The 15,639-nt window shown below is 43.7% G+C and overlaps 1 protein-coding gene across 3 annotated transcripts in view; it reads left to right on the top strand.

The window, feature by feature from the left end:
• Window positions 1–15,639, top strand: part of TBX15 (T-box transcription factor 15) — a 133,255-nt gene that overhangs the window by 98,652 nt on the left and 18,964 nt on the right. For all 3 annotated transcript variants that reach the window (XM_089662476.1, XM_089662475.1, XM_089662477.1), the window contains exons 6-7: window positions 3,354–3,418; window positions 14,638–14,735. In XM_089662476.1, coding sequence (XP_089518602.1) covers window positions 3,354–3,418; window positions 14,638–14,735 — 163 coding nt within the window. The remainder of the gene's footprint in view (window positions 1–3,353; window positions 3,419–14,637; window positions 14,736–15,639) is intronic.

The following is a 15,639-nucleotide window of genomic DNA, read 5'->3' as shown; positions in this document are numbered from 1 at the left end:
GGTACACAGAATATAACTGGATATAACATTTATAGGTAAAGTTGATCCAGGGAATATCCGATTGCCTCTTGAGGGATCAGAAAGGAATTTTTCCCCTGCAGGAGGAGATTGGATCATGCTGGTTTTGTTTTTTTTTGCCTTCCTCTGGATCAACTGTGGGTATAGGATTATAACTTTTCTTTTTTATGGTTGAACTGGATGGACTTTTGTCTTTTTCAGCCAGATTAACTATGTAACTATGTAATATTAACTTCACACTCTAAACAGGTCCTTATCTCTTCTTCTAAACTGCTGCCAAGGCCATGTCTGTCAAGGTTCTCATTTATCCAGGTTTATAGTAACTGAAACAACCAACCCTGAACAGGGCTGAGTTCCTTCAGCGCCATCTGTCTTCCACATGTAATGACGTTTTACCAACTGTACTTGGAGATTTGACAACAATGAAAACCAAGGATGGGATTATGTAACTAGAACAGGGGGTTCCACAACTTTCACACCTCCCGTCCTGTACTTGGGCAGTCAACATCTACTTGGGTAACCAACACCTACATTTCCAAGGTGTTGGTGGTACCTGTGAAGATCTACATGTTGGGGTATCTCCCTGACATTAAAACTGAAGAAGTGGCTTGGAGAAGCAACAAAACATCTTCCACACCACAGTCCAGTTGAACGTGACTAACTTCTACTAGCTGTATGTTCCGTGTTTTCCTTGTATTATGGACATGCTTTGACTTCTATTGTCTGTTGTTCGCTCCGCACTTTTTCGTAATATTCTTGTGATTCATTTAGTCCTTCTTCTGTCTTTAGGGCTTTCAGATCTATCCCCCTATAAAATGGTAGAGCCGGGATATCTGAGCCAAATATTCTTTATTGTCTTGCTTGTTTACGGCATTATGCAAAGCAGATGGAACGCAAATGTAGAACATCTTTATTAGTTTAGAGAGGTTCCGTGATCCATAGTTGAATGAAATTGGTGGTCCCTGGGAAAGGTTTCGATGAAAGCAGATCATTGGAAACCCTGCGTTTTGTACTTTCATCTGTGTGCCTAAAATATTTTATCTATTCGCTAATAAAATAGTGATTTGATTTAAAAACGTTTATTACGTTTATAATGTATCAAGAATTTTTCCAATAAGCACGAGATGTTAATCTTCTGGATCGTTGGCCTGAATTTAACCCACCTTGTCTCTTCTAAGGCAGCTGGAAGACAACGTTGTCCTGCAAATACTCACCATTGCCCCAATCAAACCAGCTTATAGTTTTTTGGGCAAATCCCAGCTTGATGGGGGGTTGGGTCAGGGGCACCTACCTACTTAGCCTTGGAGTAAGTGTACATGGACTTCAGACTTAGGAGCAAGTCCAATAAAGAAAACGATCATCTAGGCCAGGGGACTCCAAACTTCCAAAACAAAGGGGCCAGTTTACTATCCTTGAGACTTGGGGGGGATGTCAGGCTATGGCCAATGGGAGTAGAAAATGGCCTGGCGTCTAGTGGGAGTAAACAATGCCCTATCTTTGGAAGGATTAGCACACTATTGTTGGTGTCAGTGGGAGGAATAGTGCCCCATCATTGGTGTCAGTGGAAGGAATAGTGCCCCATTGTTGGTGTCAGTGGGAGGAATAGGGCCCCATCATTGGTGTCAGTGGGAGGAATAGTGCCCCATCATTGGTGTCAGTGGGAGGAATAGTGCCCCATCATTGGTGTCAGTGGGGGGAATAGTGCCCCATCATTGGTATCAGTGGGAGGAATAGTGCCCCATCATTGGTGTCAGTGGGAGGAATAGTGCCCCATCATTGGTGTCAGTGGGGGGAATAGTGCCCCATCATTGGTATCAGTGGGAGGAATAGTGCCCCATCATTGGTGTCAGTGGGAGGAATAGTGCCCCATCATTAGTGTCAGTGAAAGGAACAGTACCCCGTCATTGATGTCAGTGGAAGAAATGGTGCCCCATCAATAATGTCCATGGGAGGAATTGTGTCCTTTCATTGGTCTTGGAATAGTGCCCCATCATTAGTATCAATGGAAGGAATTGTGCTCCATCGTTGGTGTCAGTGGAAGAATTAGTGCTCCATTGTTGGTGTCACTGGGAGGAATAGTGCCCCATTATTAGTGTCAGTGAAAGGAACAGTACCCCGTTATTGATGTCAGTGAAAGAAATGGTGCCCCATCATTGGTGTCAGCAGAAGGAATAGTGCCCCATCATTGATATCAGTGCAAGGAATTCTGCCCAATCGTTGGTGTCAATGGAAGGAATTGTGCCCCATCGATAATGTCCGTGGGAGGAATTGTGTCCTTTGATTGGTATCAGTGGGAGGAATAGTGCCTCATTGTTGGGGTCAGTGGAAGCAATAGTGCTGTGTCATTGGAAGGAATTCTGCCCCATGGTTTATGTCAGTAGAAAGAATTGTGTCATTATGTTGGTGTCAGTGAGAGGAATTGTGTCATTTCATTGGTGTCAGTGGGAGGAATAGTGGCCCATCATTGGTATCAGTGGAAGGAATTCTGCCCAATCGTTGGTGTCAATGGAAGGAATTGTGCTCCATCGTTGGTGTCATTGGAAGCAATAGTGCCCCATTGTTGGTGTCAGTGGGAGGAATAAAACCCCATCATTGGTGTCAATGGAAGGAATTGTGCCCCATTGATAATGTCCGTGGGAGGAATTGTGTCCTTTCATTGGTATCAGTGGGAGGAATAGTGCCTCATTGTTGGTGTCAATGGGAGGGATAGTTCCTCATCATTACTATCAATGGACGGAATTGTGCCCCATCATTGGTGTCAGTGGATGGAATTGTGCCCCATCATTGGTGTCAGTGGATGGAATAGTGCCAGATAAAGGTAAGCAAAGGTCAGTTTGGAGACCACTGATCTAAGCTTTCATCTTTGAGAGGTGTCTACATTGATGTTTGAGGTGTCTAAATGTTGCCTCTTTAATTGAACCCGGAACTAGAGCCAGCCAGCCACCATCAGTGATTCCAGGCTACTTCGGGATACCAGAATCCATGTTTGACGAGGGTGGGGGTGGGGTGATTTTACCTGTTTTCTCATGTGTAATACCTTCTAGATACCCCTCTAGACCCAAGATTGAAATGATGCAGGCTTGAATTGAATCTCAACCACAAAATGTCCTTTTGGATTTAGTAGTCCTTTTGGCACGTATACTTTGACTAAACATTATCATTTTTTGCTCATGCCGTGGGTTCTTGTGGGCATTTGTGTTGGTCCCCAGTCCTGAAGCACCATCTTCTTCTAATGTTCTATCACAGGGGATGGGGGTTTCAGGTTTATGGGAAATCATTGAGGAAGGGGGCTTATGGAGTTTTGGAGAGTCACCATAAGCTTTTTTTTCTTCCAGATCACGAGGCTGAAGATTGACAGGAACCCCTTCGCCAAAGGATTCCGGGACTCGGGAAGGAACCGGTAGGTCAAAATATGGATTTGGATGAGAAAACTCCCCATGCTTAGTTGGTTGTTGGTGAAAGATTATTTTAGTTCTTCCATCCAATATGGAAATTTGATAAAAGAATTGCCCATGCTTGGTTGGATGTTTACGAAAGACTTGAGACAGCTGAAAAGATCAACGTTCGGTTTCTGTGTTGGGTTCTATGGAAGAAAAGTGCACTGTAGATGTAAGTGTAAGTTTTGAGATCCTTCAGACCTGACCTTGGCAACGTAACAGGACGCCTGTACAGTCAACGTTAGTCCATCAAAGTATGGTTCACACGTAAGGGCGACAGTGTTTGTGAGCAACAAAGGTATTCGTTACCCTTTTTTCGGGTCTGATATAGAACATCGAGGAGCCGCCAAGGGTAAGGAGAGCGATCGTTGAAGGGCTAGATGACGATCTGTAATACTAACCGAAGGAATGTTGGCCTTAAGACAAGAAGTCCTCATTTGCAAGTCCACTTTGATATGACATTTGCCGATCAAATTTTTTGACCCCTGTTTGACTCAAGAAGCTGTTGAAGGGCTCAACAACAATTGAGGGCTCCATTCCTTGTGAACTTTCTTTTTGTTTTGTATCATTAAAAAGCTAACCTGGAGCTCCGTTCCGTGACTTTGCCTAGACTGAGATGATGCCTTCAGTCTGCTGCAGGCAGAAGGAAGCATTTCCTCAGTCTCCTCTTCCTCAGGGATCAACTTTATAGCAGCAAGTCACAAGGTGGATATTTTTCAACACAGCCAAGAACTGTGTATTTTCTTAGAAGGCATCTCAGTCCAGGAAGTAGATGGTGACCATGGATGATGCCTGAACATGGTGCCTTGCTTATGAAGAGAAAAGATGAGGAAGGCATTGTTGGGGAGTTACTGTAATCTCTGTGAGAAGTAAAAAACAAATCATGGAAGTGTTAAGACGGGCACATTACTTGGCTTGGACTGATCCCTGATGTCCAATCTGCAGCTCAAGGGCCACATGTTGTCCTTCGGTGGTTGTTGTGCAGCCCTTGGACCTTAGCAGTTAGTGGAGCCATTGATTTGTAATGGGACTAAAATTGCAGTGATCACCAGCAGTCTCTTGTAGCATTTTGTGCACCATGTCTCCAGTCTCTAACCATACCTGTAGCATGTCCGCAGTCACTGACCATCCCCTCTGGTATGTCCACAGACAGTCTTCTATAGGCAGGGGCGGAATGACAAATCATGGGGCCCCTGTGTCCTCGCCAACACTCAAACTCCACCCAAAAAAGGCTATGAAAGGTATCAGGGGCATCTCATGGCGCCCCCTACTGACCCCGGGCAGTGCCCGAATGGTCAGTCCCCCCCTGTCTATAGGAGTACATATTTTTTGACAAATTGTGATGTTGAGGGCCACAGTGGAGGTCCCTTACAGCTCGTAGGCTCACAACCACTGCCACAGATAATTTGTAGCTATTGCTCGATAAACCCAACAGCCACAAATTATTTGCAGCATTACCGCGATCTCTTGTTCCGCTGCTACAAATACAAAGAGAGACAAGAAAAGGTTAAAGAGCACCTGTCAGTTTAAATTTCTTCTTTTTCCGTGAGATAGGAGCCAGAGTACACGGCACAGGACAGGCAGACCATAAAATTCTACTTTAATTGGCTGCAGCACTCCGAAAATAACGTCTCAAACGATCGTTGGAGGAGAGCCGTCTGGCCTATAAATACTGGGAGCATTAAACGAGATTGCTATGCCCTACGGCCTGTCAATAAATCTGCGGAGTCGAGGAACACGGACAGACGCTGAACAATGCACGTCTTCTAATGGGCAGATTAGGATACCACGCAGCCAGGCAGTGTGGGCCTCACGTGAAGAAGTATATCACCAACACCGGGAGGGAAAAAGAAAAGAGCTCAGGAAGTGTTTGCAAAATCTAACTCAATTTATAACATTTTATACATTTATTTTTTTTACCAAAATCAAAAAGAATAGGGTTATCTTAAACGTTTTTTGTTAGAAGTCAACTGAAATAAATCATCAGGCTGCGGTAGAGAACCCTCATGGCAGTTGTAAGGCTCTCATGAGTTCACGGGAATAAAAGCAATGCCCCAGTTCTCTCAAAAAGGTAATATTTTGAAGGTCTGATTTACAAAAATAACCATATGTAGCCATGTCTGAACAATGTCGGGACCTTCAGGATATGGACCTTCATCCATCGTCTCTTGAATGGATCTTCAGAATATGGGCCTTCATCCATCTTCTCTTGAATGGACCGTCAGGATAGGGGCCTTCATCCATCTTCTCTTAAAGGTGCCTTCAGGATATGTACTTTTATCCAACTTCTCCTGAATGGACCTTCAGGATAAGGGCCTTCATCCATCTTCTCTTGAATGGATCTTCAGAATATGGGCCTTCATCCATCTTCTCTTGAATGGACCTTCGGGAGATGCACCTTCATCCATCTTCTCTTGAATGGACCTTCAGGATATTGACCTTCATCCATCTTCTCTTGAGTGGATCTTCAGGATATGGATCTTCATCCATCTTCTCTTGAACGGTCCTTCAGTATATGGAAGTTCATCTATCTTCTCTTGAATGGACCTTCAGGATATAGAACTTCATCCATCTTTGCTTGAATGGACCTTCAGGATATGGAGCTTCATCCATCTTCTCTTGAGTGGATCTTCAGGTTATGGAGCTTCATCCATCTTCTCTTGAATTGACCTTCAGCATATGGAACTTCATCTATTTTCTACACGGTCCTGACAGGTGGTTGTTCCAGTTTGATGTAGATGGCGTCTTTCACAAACCAGTTCATCCTTTTTCTCTGGAATGGATGGTTAGGATATTAACCTTCATCCATCTTCTCTTGAATGGATCTTCAGAATATGGGCCTTCATCCATCTTCTCTTGAATGGACCTTCAGGAGATGCACCTTCATCCATCTTCTCTTGAATGGACCTTCAGGATATGGACCTTCATCCATCTTCTCTTGTATGGACCTTCAGGATATGGACCTTTATCCATCTTCTCCTGAATGGACCTTCTGGATATGGAACTTCATCTAGCTTCTACACGGTCCTGACAAGTGGTTGTTCCAGTTTGATATAGATGGCTTCTTTCAAAAACCAGTTCATCCATTTTCTCTGGAATGGACGTTTAGGATATGGACCTTCATCCATCTTCTCTTGAATGGATCTTTAGAATATGGGCCTTCATCCATCTTCTTTTGAATGGAGCTTCAGAATATGTGCCTTCATCCATCTTCTCTTGAATGGATCTTCAGGATATGGACCTTCATCCATCTTCTCTTGAATGGACCTTCAGGATATGGACCTTCATCCATCTTCTCTTGAATGGACCTTCAGGATATGGAACTTCATCTATCTTCTACACGGTCCTGACAGGAGGTTGTACCAGTTTGATATAGATGGCTTCTTTAAAAAAAAAACAGTTCATACGTTTCTCTGGAATGGATGTCTATGATATGGACCTTTATCCATCTTCTCTTGAATTGACCTTCAGGATATGGGCCTTCATCCATCTTCTTTTGAATGGACCTTCAGGATATGGACCTTCATCCATCTTCTCTTGAATGGACCTTCAGGATAGGGGCCTTCATCCATCTTCACTTGAATGGACCTTCAGGATATGGACCTTTATCCATCTTCTGTTGAATGAACCTTCAGGATAGGGGCCTTCATCTTTCTTCCCTTGAATGGACCTTCATCCATCTTCTCTTGAATGGACTTTTAGAATATGGGGGCCTTCATCCATTTTCTCTTGAATGGAGCTTCAGGATATGGAACTTCATCTATCCTCTACACGCTCCTGAGAGGTGGTTGTTCCAGTTTGATGTAGATGGCTTCTTTCACAAACCAGTTGTCCTCTTTGTCCAAAATGTGCACCTCACTGTCATCAAAGGGCTGTCCTTTTTCCTTAAGATGTAGGAAGACTGAGTGTTGACCTGTTGAATCTGCCTTTTTATTTTGGGCCATTCTTTTGTTGAGGAGATGCTTAGTCTCCCAAATGTACAGGTCTTTGCATTCTTCGCTATAGTTCACGATATATATACTGATGTTACTTCACTTCTTATTGGCCGTTGGGTCTTTTGGATGTACAAGCATTTGTCTCAAGGCTACTTCATACCATGTGTAGAGATCTGTGTTTTCCTAACACTGGCCTCTACAAGGACATAAAGAAAACAATTATTTCAACCATCTTCTCATGAATGGACCTTCAGGATATGGAACTTCATCCATCTTCTCTTGAATGGACCTTCAAGATATGGAACTTCATCCATCTTCTCTTGAATGGACCTTCAGGATATGGAGCTTAATTCCATCGTCTCTTGAATGGATCTTCAAAATATGGAAATTCATCCATCTTCTCTTAAATTGTCCTTCAGGATACGGGCCTTCATCCATCTTCTCTTGAAAGGTCCTTCAGGATATGGGCCTTCATCCATCTTCTTTTGAACGGTCCTTCATGATATGGGCCTTCATCCATCTTCTCTTGAACGTTCCTTCAGGATATGGGCCTTCATCCATCTTCTCTTGAACGGTCCTTCAGGATATGGAACTTCATCCATCTTCTCTGGAAGGGATCTTCAGGATATGGAGCTTCAGCCATCTTCTCTTAAATAAGTAATAAATTAATTAAGAATATATGATAAATAAATACATAATTAACCCCTAACCTTAACCCCTAACCCTAAAAAAAATATTAAAAATTGTGTATTATTAATAATAGTAATAAAAATAAAATAAATAAAAACCCAAACCCGAACAACTACAAAAAATACTAATAATATTTTATTATTATTATTATATAATAATAATAATAATAATTAATACTAATAATAATTATTATCATTTATTATTATGATTAATAATAATAATAATAATAATAATAATGATTTTTGTTAGGGTGTTTATTATTATTATTAATCATAATAATACAAATTTATTGTTATTATTATAATTAATAACAATAATTATTTATTAATTTTTGTTTTTGTGTTAAGGTGTTTATTTTTATTATTTATTTATTTTAAAGGTCAGTAAGTTAAGGTCAGGGGTTAATTATTATTTATTTACATAGTATTCATTTATGGTATTTATTTATTATATATTTTACATTTACGCCCCTTGAGGGTTAAGGACTGATGTGAATGTACGATATATATATATAAATATATGTATAGTGCTGCATAAATATAAGTACCTAAAATAAAGAAATAATGTATTTATTCATTTATTATTGGTATTGTTATTAACATCCTAACCCTGACAAAAAATAAATAAAAAATAATAAATGAATAATAATAATTAAAAAAAATAAACCTAAAAACCTAGCAACAAATGATGCAACAGATGATAGTTTTCTCTGTTGGCTAATAAAAAAAATGCCTAAGCTCAAAAACGCCTAAAAACGCTGTATGAAAATCGTGCAAAAATGTGTGCGTGAAAAAATAAATTCAATTTGCTACGCTCAACTGCAAATGCAGCCTAAAGTAGCAGACGTTTTGCAGGAAGGGTTTCCAGCTCACTATTACCGAACAGTCAGTCAGTCGTGATCAGGGGGTTGGGTGTGTAGGGTGTCACTGGACAATGGTATAGATCATGTCTGTGGATTGACTCTAATTGGGAATTCAGATGAATGTTCTGCAAGGGATTTTTTTTCCCAGGCAGCTCAACTCTTCGAGAGGCCAAAGAATGAGGAAGCCGGCTGTGTTCAGTAAGGTTCAAACGCTGACAATCTTAATTGATCTGGACAAAGCAAACAGAGAGTCCCCACAGACCTTCACAGTTAAGCCCAGGTTGATGGATGGATCATGTCAGAAGAGGTCTCAGGCGAGGGCTCTCTCTTCGCTTTCTCCTGATTGAAAAGATTATAAGCATTTGAATGTTATGGAGAGCTGCCAGCTTCCTTCTCCCTTGGACTTGTGCAGTCGGTGGAGTGTCTACTGATGTCCTGCACCAGGTCTCCGGGTCCAGAGAGTAACTCAAGCTCAGGCTTAGGAGCAGGTCATTCCAGGTTTCATTTTTGCTTCCTTGAAAGACCAATCTGGGTGGTGGACCTTCAGCTAAGTGGCGTCAGTTCAGAGTGGGGAAGAGCCTCTTAAACAATGAGTCATATAATGGATGAATCATGTCAGAGGAGGTCCCAGGAGAGGACTCCTCACTTTGTCCAGATCAAAAGGGCAGGAGACGAGCCTCTACTGATGTCCTGCAGATGGTCTTTGGTAGAGTGACCTAAGTTCTGGCTTGGAAGCAGGACAATCCAGCATTTGAATCTTATGGAGTGCTGCCGGCTTCCTTCTCCTTTTGGACTTGTGCAGTCGGTGGAGTGTCTACTGATGTCCTGCACCAGGTCTCCAGGTCCAGAGAGTAACTCAGGCTCAGGCTTAGGAGCAGGTCATTCCAGGTTTCATTTTTGCTTCCTTGAAAGACCAATCTGGGTAGTGGACCTTCAGCTAAGTGGCGTCAGTTCAGAGTGGGGAAGAGCCTCTTAAACAATGAGCCCTATAATGGATGAATCATGTCAGAGGAGGTCCCAGGAGAGGACTCCTCACTTTGTCCAGATCAAAAGGGCAGAAGACGAGCCTCTACTGATGTCCTGCAGATGGTCTTTGGTAGAGTGACCCAAGTTCTGACTTGGAAGCAGGACAATCCAGCATTTGAATCCTATGGAGTGCTGCCGGCTTCCTTCTCCTTTTGGACTTGTGCAGTCGGTGGAGTGTCTACTGATGTCCTGCACCAAGTCTCCGGGTCCAGAGAGTAACTCAAGCTCAGGCTTAGGAGCAAGGCATTCCAGGTTTTATTTTTGCTTCCTTAAAAGACAGATCTAGGTGGTGGACCTTCAGCTAAGTAGGGTCAGTTCAGAGTGGGGAAGAGCCTCTTAAACAATGAGTCATATAACGGTTGAATCATGTCAGAGGAGGTTGCAGGAGAGGACTCTGCACTTTGTCCAGATCAAAAGGGCAGAAGACGAGCCTCTATTCATGTCCTGCAGATGGTCTTTGGTAGAGTGACCCAAGTTCTGGCTTGGAAGCAGGACAATCCAGCATTTGAATCTTATGGAGTGCTGCCGGCTTCATTCTCCTTTTGGACTTGTGGAGTCGGTGGAGTGTCTACTGATGTCCTGCACCAGGTCTCCGGGTCCAGAGAGTGACTCAAGTTCAGGCTTAGGAGCAAGGCATTCCAAGTTTCATTTTTGCTTCCTTGAAAGACCAATCTGGGAGGTGGACCTTCAGTTAAGTGGTGTCAGTTCAGAGTGGGGAAGAGCCTCTTAAACAATGAGTCATATAATGGATGAATGTCAGAGGAGGTCCCAAGAGAGGACTCCTCACTTTGTCCAGATCAAAAGGGCAGAAGACGAGCCTCTACTTATGTCCTGCAGATGGTCTTTGGTAGAGTGACCCAAGTTTTGGCTTGGAAGCAGGACAATCCAGGTTTCATTTATGCTCCCTCGAGAGACCAGTCTGGTGGACCTTTGGCAAAGTGGCATCCGTATAGAGTGGGGAAGAGCACCTCAAACAATGAGTTCTATGACCAGACAGTCACAATCCAATCTTTAATCGATATAACTGGAAAAATATAACAAACGTTTTTCAGCGGTTACAAAATCCCCCTCCTTCACACACGTGGACTGCTGCTGTCATGGAGACCAGATGTTGGGACGCACTGATGTAGACTGTTAAAGTTCCTACAGCAGCTGCTCCGTGAGCTCCTGAGCCCTGAAGAAGGGGAACTTTGTAACCCCCAAAATGTGTTGTCTGTATTTTTTTTTTCGTTACATGGGTTGTACGACCCATCATCATATGGGTTGTATGACCCATCGTCATATGAGTTGTATGACCCATCGTTATATAAGTTGTATGACCCATCCTCATATGAGTTGTATGACCCATCGTCATAGGAGTTGTATGACCCAACGTCATATGAGTTGTATGACCCATCCTCAGATGAGTTGCATGACCCATCGTTATATAAGTTGTATGACCCATTGTTATATAAGTTGTATGACCCATCGTTATATAAGTTGTATGACCCATCGTTATATAAGTTGTATGACCCATCGTCATATGAGTTGTATGACCCATCGTTATATAGGTTGTATGACCCATCGTTATATAAGTTGTATGACCCATTGTTATATAAGTTGTATGACCCATCGTTATATAAGTTGTATGACCCATCCTCATATGAGTTGTATGACCCATCGTTACATAGGTTGTATGACCCATCGTCATATGAGTTGTATGACCCATCGTCATATAAGTTGTATGACCCATCGTCATATAAGTTGTATGACCTATCGTTATATAGGTTGTATGACCCATCGTCATATAAGTTGTATGACCCATCGTTATATAAGTTGCATGACCCATCGTTATATAGGTTGTATGACCCTTCGTCATATGAGTTGTATGACCCATCATTACATGAGTTGTATGACCCATCGTCATATGAGTTGTACGACCCATCGTTACATGACTTGTATGACCCATCATTACATGAGTTGTATGACCCATAATTACATGAGTTGTATGACCCATCGTGATATGAGTTGTATGACCCATCGTTACATGAGTTGTATGACCCTTCATCATATGAGTTGTATGACCCTTCATCATATGAGTTGTATGACCCATCGTGATATGAGTTGTATGACCCATCGTTACATGAGTTGTATGACCCATCATGATATGAGTTGTATGACCCATCGTTACATGAGTTGTATGACCCTTCATCATATGAGTTGTATGACCCATCGTGATATGAGTTGTATGACCCATCGTTGAAGGCGCTCCTCACCCGCTGCATAGTGAGGATGAAGGACTGAGGCACACAATGTCTCTGCAGTTTCCATTTTTTTGATTTTCATTCACCAGTAAACCTTCGAAGCCGAACATCAGATCTGCCCCTCGAATTGTCCAATGTCCTAATATTGTCTATCAGTGGCTGGTCCACGGCTTGGTGTCCCTCACCTTCCCCGAGATGTTTCCTGCTTCACCCGTCTTCATAGCGGTGACATGGCGGCCGGAGGAGAGGCCATGTGGATCCCATTACGCAGATATGCGAGACATGCTGTTCCATTTTCCATCCACTGTAGCAGTTTGATTTATGGTCCGATATTAAAAACGTGGAGCCCTCAGACAAGGGGAAAGAAAGATGAAAAGATACATCGAATTTTTCATACCTATTAAAAGTACAAAACTTCGTATAAACGGATCCAAATGTAGAGCGATTCACGGAGCAGCAAACCGCCGCGATTTGGTTTTCATTTGTGTTCAACACCAGCCTAAGTATGTAAGGTCGTTCCTCGCAGGACGTCTGGAGAAAGGCGCAAGTCGGAGCGAATTACCCGTTCTTACCCCTCCCCCACAGTCCCATCAGTACCTGCACCAGAGGAGCTTACGCTCTAATGTCCCCTCCCCCACAGCCCCATCAGTCCCTGCACCAGAGGAGCTTACGCTCTAATGTCCCCTCCCCCACAGTCCCATCAGTCTCTGCACCAGAGGAGCTTACGCTCTAATGTCCCCTCCCCCACAGTCCCATCAGTCTCTGCACCAGAGGAGCTTACGCTCTAATGTCCCCTCCCCCACAGTCACATCAGTCTCTGTACCAGAGGAGTCTACACTGTAATGTCCCCTCCCCCACAGTCCCATCAGTCTCTGTACCAGAGGAGTCTACACTGTAATGTCCCCTCCCCCACAGTCCCATCAGTCTCTGTACCAGAGGAGTCTACACTGTAATGTCCAATGGCCGTCTCCTCCAATCAGAACCTTGGAAATCTCTAGATGCCAAATCATTAGAAGATATTATGAGGCCCTGTCTTTACGGGGCAGCCCAATCCTTCCAGATCAGAATTCCATGGTGCCATCTCTACGTTCCAAATACCAACCTGCCTAGACCATCACATGAGGGTCTAATTCAATGTGGTGAATTTTCAATTTATTTCACATCAAAATGGTCGTTCAGCCTGTGAGCACCCGTTCAACAGTCACTGTTTGGGTAGCGCACCATGAAATTGTGACATTGGTGCTGGATCTCATCTTACAATTTCATGGTGTGCTACCCAAACAGGGACTGTTGAACGGGTGCTCACAGGCTGAAGGACCATTTTGATGTGAAATAAATTGAAAATTCACCACATTGAATTAGACCCTCATGTGATGGCCTAGGCAGGTTGGTATTTGGAACGTAGAGATGGCACCATGGAATTCTGATCTGGAAGGATTGGGCTGCCCCGTGAAGACAGGGCCTCATAATATCTTCTAATGATTTGGCCTCTAGAGTTTTTCAAGGTTCTGGTTGGAGGAGACGGCCGTGATGGTCATCCTCAAACTCTTGGCAGGTCTACATAGGTGCTCAGAAGTTGCTTTACGGCTTGGCCAACAGGATTTACACCATTCTTCTTTCATAAATAAAGTGTTTGTAAGATGAGATCCAGCACCACAGTCACAATTTCATGGTGCACTACCCAAACAGTGACTGTTGAACGGGTGCTCAATGACCATTGTGATGTGAAATAAATTGAAAATCCACCACATTGAATTAGACCCTCATGTGATGGCCTTGGCAGGTTGGTATTTGGAACGTAGAGATGGCACCATGGAATTCTGATTTTCAAAGACTGGGCTGCCCCATGAATACAGGGGCCCCGTAGTATCTTCTAATGATTTGGCATCTAGAGTCTTCTAAGGTTCTGGTTGGAGGAGACGGCCTTGCCGGTCATCCTCAAACTCTTGGCAGGTCTACATAGGTGCTCAAAAGCTGCTTTACGGCTTGGCTGATAGGATTTACACCATTCTTTTTTCCCAGATAGAGTGTTTGTAATATGAGATCCAGCACCACCATCACTGTTTCATGGTACGCTACCCAAACAGTGACCTTTAAACGGGGTGTTCACAGGCCTGATGACCAATTTGATGTGAAGTCATTAGGGAATACACCACGTCCCACGAATGAGACCCCTCACGTAACGGTCTGGACAGGCTGGATGCAAAGATGTTGCCATTATATCTTCTAGTGCTTTTGGATCTAGAGTCTTCCAAGGTTCTGGTCAAAGGCCTTGCCAGTCATCCCCGAGCTCATGAGAAGTCTACCTAGTAGAGTCTGAGGCCTCTTGAACCGCCCGTCAGGAGCTGATCTGCTCTGTGCTTTTTATAGAGTGTTGTATGAATGAATCCTGTCTCCTATTTACCTAATCTTCTTCTCATTTGCAGCACGGGCCTGGAGGCCATCATGGAGACGTACGCGTTCTGGAGGCCACCCGTTCGAACTCTTACCTTTGAAGATTTTACGACCATGCAGAAGCAGCAAGGTGGGTCCCAGCCACATACAGGACTATTACACTTGTCTGGAGAAGCCCCCCCCCCCTTTCCGTTCTTCATCTGCTCCACAGCTGAGCCCTTTCTGAACTGGTGGTTTGAGTTAAAGATGAAAAAAATGCCCATAGGAATAAGCTAGAGAGGTGGTGGGAACGGCATTTTTTTCCCCTTGATACACCCGGAGCTGTACGATAATTCCTGGCAGGAGATCGGGCTGCGGAGCGCATCAGTTTAATCGCATCGAAAAAAAATGGGGTTGACCAGGCCGGGATTTCTTTTGTAATAATTCATTTTGTTTGTTCCTCTGTTGCGCGGCGGTGAAAATATGAAAAGCAGTCGGGAGGTCGAAAATACTTTGCCGGCTGTGTTTTCCATTACGGCTAAAGTGATATTTACCAAATTGGTGGGAGTATCGGGAACCGCACTTTGAATCTAATAGGTGGGCACCTGGTCGGGGGTTGGAGAGGTCTAAACGCTGTAGGTATGAGTGCGGCCATATTCCTGGCGGCAAAGAGAAACATTCCCATGGGGCACCAGTGGAAGACTGGTTGGTGTAGCCAACCAACTGGCCCTTCAGAATGCCCCTTACATCAACTGTCCCCATCAGAGTGCCCCCTTACATCAGTTGCCCCATCAAAATGTCCCCTTACATCAACTGTCTCCATCAGAGTGCCCCCTTACACCAATTTTCTGCATCAGAGTTCCCCCTTTTATCAAATGCACCAGCAGAGTGCCCACTTACATTGCATGGCCCATCAGAGCGCCCCTTACATCAGTTGCCCCATCAAAATGGCCCCTTACATCAACTGCCCAATCAGAGCCCCCCTTTACATCAAATGCCCCAATCAGAGTCCATCTTTACATCAAATGTCCCCATCAGAGTGCCCCTTACATCAA

Source organism: Staurois parvus, unplaced genomic scaffold (assembly GCF_062004578.1).
Source record: "Staurois parvus isolate SC_StPar_1 unplaced genomic scaffold, SC_StPar_1.0 ptg001480l, whole genome shotgun sequence".
NCBI classification, from domain to species: Eukaryota; Metazoa; Chordata; class Amphibia; order Anura; family Ranidae; genus Staurois; species Staurois parvus.
Note: the sequence above shows the minus strand (reverse complement) of the source record. Positions and strands in the feature narration are given on the sequence as shown.